The sequence below is a fragment of the Pistacia vera genome, unplaced genomic scaffold (assembly GCF_008641045.1).
Source record: "Pistacia vera cultivar Batoury unplaced genomic scaffold, PisVer_v2 Contig733, whole genome shotgun sequence".
Lineage (NCBI taxonomy): Eukaryota > Viridiplantae > Streptophyta > Magnoliopsida > Sapindales > Anacardiaceae > Pistacia > Pistacia vera.
In genome coordinates, this window is record NW_022196594.1 from 215017 (window position 1) to 224673 (window position 9657).

The following is a 9657-nucleotide window of genomic DNA, read 5'->3' on the forward strand; positions in this document are numbered from 1 at the left end:
TTACAAAATTATTACAATATCTGAAATACATCTGAAGAAATTTATTTTAATACAATATAGAAATTAAAAAAAAAAAAATTCATAACCGAGATTAATACGAAATATTATTGTATATAAAATTTTAAATTTTCAAGCACCCGTCCCTATTAGGTAGTAGTTACCAGTACGACCCCTTGGATCTGGATTTAGTCCTATGTATTTGGAAGCAAGGACACTGACAGAAATCTCTTTTAAAGGAATGCAATATTTACCTTACCCCCACTAAATAATTTTATACGGTTTTACAATCTGAATGCTCAAGTAGTGGAGAAATATCGGAAAAGCGTATTCAATGGAATAGAAAATGATGATGGTCACATGCATGCATGTTGGCCACTTGGCAAAGTTGGTTTAGGTAATGTTATCACGTAAATTAAGGAATTTAAATATATTCTTAATTATATAGGAGGATAATGTTAATGTATGGACATCCAGCCGACAAAAAGGAAAAGTAAGTAAGTATGTATGTGCATGTCCAGTAATGTGAGATTATTGAAATGGTAATTTATGTAAAATCCTTCCAAAGATGCCAGATAATATCCATCTCATTTATGTAAAGGCTAAAGACTAGGTAGCGTGACATTTATGTAAGTTACGTGTATTATATTATGTGGGCAAACTGCCACATTAACCAATTAATGAATAGATTTGACGTTGCCAATTCATGCATGAAAGGCCTACCGCATAATTAATTATTTATTTATATTAAATTAGTGAAAGGGCTAGTTGTATGTCAAATGTCAATATCAGAAAGGGAGAACGATATTTTCCCACACACAAAGTATGAGGAAAGGATACTTTCTTATTCATCAAGTTTTAAAATGATACTTTTTCACCTTTTGTTATGTTTTATTATATTTTTTATTAATATTTTATTAAAAAAATAAAAATATTTTTAAATATTTTATTTTATAATTTTTTTATTAACTAAAAAGTCAAATATTAAAAATTAAAAAAAGAAAAAATAGTTAACCTCACTTAAAAAATTAAAAATAATACTATAAAATTGTATAAAGTTAAATAATCTTAATATTTATTTATAATATCATCAATATCATATCACTATTATTTATAATATTTTTCATTTTTACTAATTAATATAAAAAAATCAATATTCCTAATTAATTAAATAAACAAAGAAAAAAATATATTTTTATACTTGGACTAATAAATAATCGAATAAAAACTTTGAATTAACTAAATTTTAATTTATAATAAACTAATTAAGAAATAAAATATTTAAGGATATTTTCGTTTTTTTAATCAAATATCAACAGAAAATAGTGATAAAATACTAATAGAACCTAACAAAGGGTGAGAAAGTGTTATTTTAAAACTTGATGGGTGGGAAAGCACCGTTTCATCAAACCTTGGGTGGGAATATGTTGTTCTCCCTATCAGAAAGGTAAGTAAAGGAAGGTGACGGACGATGAGTTTGCACAGAGAAAGCTTATCCAACTGGGACTTAATTATTATTTTATTATGCAGTAATTAGTGGAGTTGTTGGATATATCTGCAATTTTATGTTTTCCGCGTTTTCACTTTTTCCTTCGCTATTTTATATATACATGTCTTTTGACCTGATAATATCATCATCTTCTTCTTCTTTTTCAAATTAGATTTGAATTTTATTAGTCAAATATGTCAACAACTTCGAAATAAGATGGTTGAAGAAACACTACTTTTACTAATTCGGAGGTTCCCTTTGACTCCCCCAAATGATATTTCTTGCAAGTTTGAGAGTTTGTTAATACTATCATTAGACCATTTATTTAAAAACAAAATTGAATGTTAAAGCCATTTATACTAATTATTCTACACCAAATGATTTTATACTATTATTACACCTTTTGTTTAAAAATAATATAAACTAATCGTGGTATAAAGTGATTAGATGAATTTTCTCCTAACTTAATAAATATAGATGAATGATATAAAAATAAAAGATTTATAAAAAGTTACATACTTAGTTTTGACATATAGCACCACTGTTTACTTAATTACTAAGTTTTTGTTAAGTGGTTAATTAACCAACATTGATTATATAATATAATAATACTAATACTAACAAACCCAAAATCAGGTTTTGCAATAAAATATAATTTATAGGGATTACACAATACGTGTATACCCATTATTCAGTGAAAATTACAATTGGGCCCCCTGGCCATATCGCTTTGTGAAAGCAATGCTCTTAAATTACAAGCAATTAAAAAACGATAAAAGTAAGGAAATTTCGTTGAGTCGGGTGAGATGTCATTATCCAATAAATTTCTTTTTCTCTGTCACTTCAGTGGCTATAACAATGTCCGCAACTATTCCGCGTCGGCACGGCAGCCAACGACCCACTCACTACAGTCTAGGCCACACATCATTGATTATTATATGTTGATATTATGAATTTTTTTTTAAAATTTTATATTAATTATTACATTGGTAATGTTACTAGTAGTTAGTATCAGATGATTTGCTAATAAATTGATTTTATTTAACTGTGCTCACAAATTTATAAGCTTTATAGTGAATTTCCTAAAAGCGAACATCACATACTCGTTGGGTAAAAATTGACCCATAACCAAAAGGTGTCTTGGAGGCCCAAAACAATATTCAAGCCCTTAAGATTTGCCCAAATTCTCAATTCTAAATGCTCAAACTCTCATGATGAATGCTTTTGGGCCACACTTGAGTTTATTCTCACTTATCTATCTTTAATTAAATATAATAATTATTTGATAGAGAAATTCTATAGTATTAACATGATACCAAAGGACAATGCATGCATATAATAACTATCAACCATTATTAATCTAAAGACAAAGAAGTGACATAATTTTATCTGAGGGTGATAAAACCTCCCATGCATTCTACTTTACATGCATGTATTAACTTGTGATATCATATCAACAATACCATCGTGGTATTATAGACTTTCTCATATATATATATATATATATATATATNCATTAGTGCATTAGGGAGCATGAGATAGCTCTACACCTTTGTTTATACACTTGAGAAGTAGCTTGAGATTTAGTATAGAATGTGAGTATAAGTTCTTTAAGAGTTAAGAGAATAGAGTAGGTTGTGCGATGGGGAACCCGTGAGTAATGGGTAGAGTATTCCCGCATGTACGCTGCATTGAGAGAGCGGCATGAGTATCAGATAGAGAAGTGGTGTAGCCCGTGAGAGTGCATGCTGATGAGGGCTATACTCGAGTACCCGAGAGAGAGATTATACACTCACATGGCCAAGGGTTCCAATTCCATGCATAACCGAGTCCGATCGGCTAGAATGAGTAGAGGTCACGTAGAGTGGGAGCGAGTCCCGACCGTGCCCCCGGTAAGATGGGGTCGTGACTTACTAAAGAGGTAATAGAAAAGAGTTCTAAGAGAAAGAGAAAGAGAAAGAGAAAAAGAGAGAAGTACCCAAAGAGAAATTGAACGAGGAGTTGTAAGGAAAGAATTAGAGAGAGAGAGTTACGGGGCTAGCATGAGTAGAGGATTTACTTACTGCGCATTATTTTAGTGCTCACCCCGTTGTTTTCCTATGTTTTGCAGGACCTAGGTGAGGACACTGTCGGATGGATGTCGGCGTTCGAGAAGGAGTGGTTACACTGTCCCTTATGTTTTTGATGACTTTTGTATATGTTATACATTTTGTCTAAAATGTATATGTTTGTAAAGAATATATATATATATATATGTTTAATAAAAGAAAATTTTGGGCCCAATTTCTTTATATTATTTCATATGTATTTTATTATGAGAATTTGAGTAGTAGTGGCTATTACACAACCCGACGCTTAGCTTGCGGGGGGGGTGTTGAGGATACTTTGCCTCAATCTAAGGCATAATATTTGTAACCGTTTTGACCCATGATTCTAGCCTTGATTCTACCATATTGTTTCCATCATTTCCATTGTAATTGATATGTAAATATTCTAGATTGATTCTAGATTGATTTATAAATATTCTGTACATCTATATAAATAGAAATACTCACCACTTCAAGCAGTGTGGTGAATTCTCTTCAAACTGTCTCAATTCAAAATCCAATCTTAATCTCCATGATCGAGAAGAAGAAGAAGAGGGTTTGCAAATGGATAGACCTGTACCTTGATGCGCTTTATCATGAACATAGGCTGCGTGGTCTTGCGCAAGATCTTACTTTCTCATTCGTTACAACTTCTTACAGCAAATCGAGAGTTTAAGGAGGCTGGCTAGAAGATCTTAGTTTTGACATATATTTGGTAATAAACTTTTAAAGGAGAGGTTAATACTTTGAATTTTATGCATTTTAGTTTTGAATCGGTAATATATATATTTTTGTAAATATTTTGTTGAAATTTTTAACATATTTAGCTACCAGTGCTTGAGAAATCAAGTAATATATATGTGTATATAAGTATATCAGTGGCACTTCTTTAAACCCTAAATTTTGATGCATGCTTAAATTGTTAATTGTAAATGGAGTGATTTTGATTATGGGTTTGATGTTTCAATTGACATGATGGTCGACTAATTATTCCAATTAAGTTATTATAAATTAGACAGAGAGAGATTTCCAGCAATATATAGAGGCCTATTGAGAGAGTTTTAAGTTTTTTAAACAGAGTAATTACTTAACTGACTTCTGATGGTTTATTAATGAATATGAAATATTCTTTGGTATTTAATTATAATATAAAGCTGGTGAGAAGAAAAAAAAAATGATATACTTATTTGGTTTTGATTTTTGCAGAGGTAGAAAATTGAACTTAAAGAAGAATAACTTGAAAAGATAACATAATTTCCACAGGTCAGCTATTATTTATTCATCTTATTTGAATTTTTTATGTATTAAATCACGGGTTATATATACTACCTTCCAAGTGTATGGTTATCCAAAGGTTGACCTTTTCGTAATTCAAGGAGTACAGAGAGGTAATGTTACTATTGTAATAATTTCCTGCATAGTAATTGTTGATTTATTTTTTAATAAAGAAGATTTTATTAGTAAAACTGTTTTCATGACCGTGCCTTCCTCCTCAAATCATGAAGGTTACGAGAGCGTAATTTTAAACATGAAAAAAACAACGACAAATTTTTATTTTCTTATACAATAGTAGATTTTTTTGGGGATATATTTGATTTTTTAGAGAGTATAAATAAGAGACAAACTTCTCTTCTTAAATAACAAATTTTAGTAAAACAAAAAGTTCTTTCCGTGTTTATTATTGATTGTCAAGTATTAATAAGATAGTGTGAAGTTCTATTTTATTAAGTTGTGTAAATTGTAAGAAGAGTACAAAGATAGTTTGGGCTCTTGTATCCATAAGACGTGTGCCAGGGAGTTTGTTGTATCGAAAATTCAACCGCAAAGACATGAAGTCGTCTTAAAAGAGCGACATCTGTAACGTGTCTCATCCTAATCTGTCTTTGGTGGTATTGTTTCGATAACTTTTTTGGGTTCAAGCTGTTTTGGTAAATTTGTATCACTCCATAGTTTCTTCTATTAAACTAACATTAATTATACAAAATTTATTTTGAACAAGTTCATTTAAAAATTCAATGGAACTGATGCATGTATATCTGTCAAACGCGTACATATCACATCAGTGTGTGACCCCAACGTTTTAGATGACTGAAATGGTGCATCCATGATCCACTGTGGAAGACTTTCTCAGGTTTGTGCATGAGAATTAGCCTAATATTTTGGTAGATGGCATATTGTGACATCAAAAGTAGACCCAAAATGCACCTGCTAAAGGGATAACCAGATCCAGGTATAATGCAAATCTAACTAATTAGCTAGTGATGTTTTTCTGTTGTCTTTTGCAGATTCTTTTACCTTTTAGACAATAAAATTAGAAACAATAATTTAATAATACCAATCTCTAACAACTCCCATTGGACCTTTTCGCACTTAAGTCAACTTGAGAGCGATTCATTGTCTCTTCATCTTGTTACATGCGTAAACTCAGGAAATGGCGCCCTCTGTATTTAACAAAATTTAATCACCGAAAACACAACTTGTTCATTTTTTTATCTCCTAATTATTAACAGCTATTACCTTCTCACATTCCACTAAATACATAAGCTCATACTATTCTCTTCATCTGTATATAAATTCATCTACAGATGTTATAAGCATGCACATTCAGATAATCATAAATATAAAGCTTGTAGAGAAATGAGTCGAATGTTGTTCAATTTTCAAGTTATTTTAACTTTGATTATAGTTTTGTTTACAGCAAATGTTACTTCGCAGCTTCAAGTTGGGTTTTATAAAAATTCATGTAGATTTGCTGAGTTTATTGTTAAAGATGAAGTTAGAAAAGGATTCTTTAGGGATAGGGGCGTGGCTGCTGGTCTCGTGAGAATGCATTTTCATGACTGCTTTGTTAGGGTAAGTAAATTTAATTGAGTTATCAATAATTTTAATATTTTCATAATACTAATTTATCATCAATCAATGGATTTGTGATATGTTTTTATAGGGTTGCGATGCATCTGTGCTCTTGGATTCCACTCCCTCAAACCAAGCAGAGAAAGATTCTGTTGCCAATAACCCTAGTCTACGAGGATTCGAAGTTATTGATAATGCGAAGGCGCGACTGGAAGCTCAATGTAAAGGAGTTGTTTCTTGTGCTGATATACTTGCATTTGCTGCGAGAGACAGTGTGGAGCTGGTAAGCAGAAGACGCCGTTGATTAGCCTCTCTAATAAGGATTTTGTTTGGTTAATAGAATGAACATCAGTTTACTTTTATGCAGGCTGGAGGGATTGGCTATGATGTTCCTGCTGGAAGAAGAGATGGCAGAGTTTCTTTAGCCTCCGAGTCATTAACCAATTTACCTCCACCTTCGTTCACTGTAAATCAACTAACTCAAAGATTCGCAAACAAGGGCTTCACACAAGAAGAAATGGTTACACTCTCAGGTAATAGCACTACAAGAAAAATTTGTTTTTTGACCATCTTTCTGCTGACGTAAATATTCATTTTTGGGGGCTGAATCTCCTCTAAAGTACGTTTTTCAAGCATTTGAAGCCGTTGGATATCATCGATAATTCTCTTGTTGGAAATTATATTCTCATGATAAAAAATAATACTATTTTCGAGATGCATTATCCTCAAAAATTTGATTAGAAATATATTTCAAAAGATGAATAAAATATTTATGAGAGAAAAAACCAATCGAAACCTCTCATAATATTACAATTTCTGAGAGATTTAAGCCCTCAGAAATATATTTAAAACAGATAATTTTTGTTGCTAGAGTCTATTTGTCGTTGAAAAATTATAAAATTTGTCAAAAATATTAAATTATCTTTTCAGCTTGCTGCAACACAACTCTGGAGTCAGAGTAGGCTTACCCTATAAAATAGTTTATTACTCACAAAGCACATTGAACCATGCATATATGCAGGAGCACACACCATCGGACGCTCTCATTGCCCTTCATTCAGTGACAGATTATACAATTTCAATGGAACAAACAGTCAGGATCCAAGTTTGAACTCCATGTACGCTGCTCAGTTGAAGAGACAGTGCCCACAAGGCAGCACAGATCCAAATTTGGTTGTTCCAATCAACCCTTCGAGTCCAAACGCAATGGATTCGGGATACTATGTCGATATTCTAAACAAACGAGGGTTGTTCACATCAGACCAAACTTTGCTCACGAACCCAGAAACAGCAAGGCAAGTGAATCAAAATGCGATGACGCCCCTCCTTTGGAAGAATAAATTCGCGGCTGCAATGGTGAAAATGGGCAAAGTTGATGTTTTAACAGGCAGTGCAGGAGAAATTCGAGCAAACTGTAGGGTTGTTAATTAATTAAGATTGTGTATGTGTACAATTTGGATACATATGGTTGAAAACTATATATATGCGTTAAATTAACTATATGATTAGTATTTTTGGATGGTTTAATAAGGTTTTTAAGCCACCCTCCAGCTCAAGTTTTTGAAGCATCAATAATACAAAATTTTCTGGTTTTACAAGTGTTTGATTTCCAGAGTAAAAGAGATGTAGATTCTTTTTATTTTGGAAGCCCTTTAAATTAATTCTTAGTGAAACAATTATCGTTATGGACATGGATTAATTTAAACCTGACGACTAATTTGACTGTGAATTCTTAATTAAAAAATCAATTAGGATCTTGATAATATTTTGATATTCTAGATATATATATTTATAATTAGAGTCGCCAAAACATATAATCTAATTTGAGATACTTAATTAGAGTCGCCTTAATAAGTGATTAAATTGGTGGCCTATTAATCTCTTCTGCCGAATTTGAGTGCGAAAATGCTTAATTAGTATTGTAGCATAATTCTTGTGGAAGTTTGGAAGGGATAGTTTTAGGAAACCCCGTCTGTTTGATGAATTTTAGGAGCACCCAGTAGTTTGAGAAATAGGAAGAAAACCCCATTTTTGACGGTCCATCTAGTTAAATTGTAAAAAAATATTGTCAAATATCAACAATGACCATTTTACCCCTTAGAATCTATGAAGAATGTTAATATACCAAATTACCAATTAGTCATTGTCCAATAAGGTGAATAGACTAAACCACCCATCATCTTCTTCAACCTGAAATCATTTTCTTTCTCATTTTTTCTGACTTTCCAAACAGAATATAAACACTATTTTTTTCCGTTGTTTCCCCCATTTCTTTCCCACTCATCCACATTAATTAACAATGGAAAAAAAAAAAAAGAAAAATTAGAAAACATTCATGACAACTACTCACAGATTCTTCATTTAACAAAACATAAAAGCACATCTCCAAAATCCAAGTATACTTCCAAAAGACTTGTAAATATCTCAATTAGCTAATTGGTGATCTAAGGAGAGCAGCTCGTGAAATCATGGTCTGTAGCTAAATACTTGTGTTCACCGTCAGACCATCCTTTACTATTGATGAGAGTGTCCATATTTGTGTCAGCATAAATCATCCTAGAACTCCGCTTCCACACGCGACACTTGTGCCAGTTATGCTATACTGGACAATTACGAATCCACTTTCTTCACTCTCGTTTTCTTTGTTGTGTGTTGCATTGACTCCAAAACCATTTGAAACTGATCTTATAGTGGTGTTCTACATCAATATCACAATTTTAAGATTTCATTCGCTCCAAAAAAGTATCAATTAAATTTCTCTTGGATTAATAAGCATTTAACTATAAGAATTATGGTTAACTAGATCCTTTTTATTTTATTTTATAATAGTATATGTTCTTATTTTTATAATTTATGCTTTATACGCTACCTATTCACATAATTCAGAGTGTAATAATAATAATAATAATAAGAGATGTGGAAATACCAAGCAGTAGGGGTGTTTAAAAGAACTGGTTGGAACCGGAATCGACGGGTATTCTGGGTTTAGTTCCGGTTCCTACCCAAAACCAATCATCAATGGGTAGGTTTCGGTTTCAAATTTTTGGAACCGTTACTGTGCGGTTCCAGTTCTGGTTCCGATTCCTATAGTTAGGAACCAGAACCAGAACCAGAAACCAGGAACCGAAACTAATACAAAATAAAATTAAAGATTAGAGGGGTTAATAAAAGCTTTTGTAGAAAAAATAATGTGATTACATTTATATTTATATTTCATAACATTTAAAGTAA

General features: G+C 31.7%; 1 protein-coding gene across 1 annotated transcript; it reads left to right on the forward strand.

Annotated features, from left to right (window-relative positions):
• Positions 1–6163: 6163 nt before the first annotated feature.
• Positions 6164–7998, forward strand: LOC116115217 (peroxidase 5-like). The gene is made up of 4 exons (XM_031401375.1): positions 6164–6426; positions 6518–6709; positions 6794–6959; positions 7448–7998. The coding sequence occupies exons 1-4, from the start codon at positions 6211–6213 to the stop codon at positions 7855–7857; spliced, it is 984 nt and encodes a 327-aa protein (XP_031257235.1). The 5' UTR covers positions 6164–6210; the 3' UTR covers positions 7858–7998.
• The last annotated feature ends 1659 nt before the right edge of the window (positions 7999–9657 follow it).

Coding starts and splice junctions, on each gene's coding strand:
- LOC116115217 (XM_031401375.1), top strand. CDS start 6,211: ATGAGTCGAATGTTGTTCAATTTTCAAGTTATTTTAACTTTGATTATA. Junction 6,427..6,517: donor TTCATGACTGCTTTGTTAGG/GTAAGTAAATTT, acceptor ATGTTTTTATAG/GGTTGCGATGCATCTGTGCT. Junction 6,960..7,447: donor AGAAATGGTTACACTCTCAG/GTAATAGCACTA, acceptor GCATATATGCAG/GAGCACACACCATCGGACGC.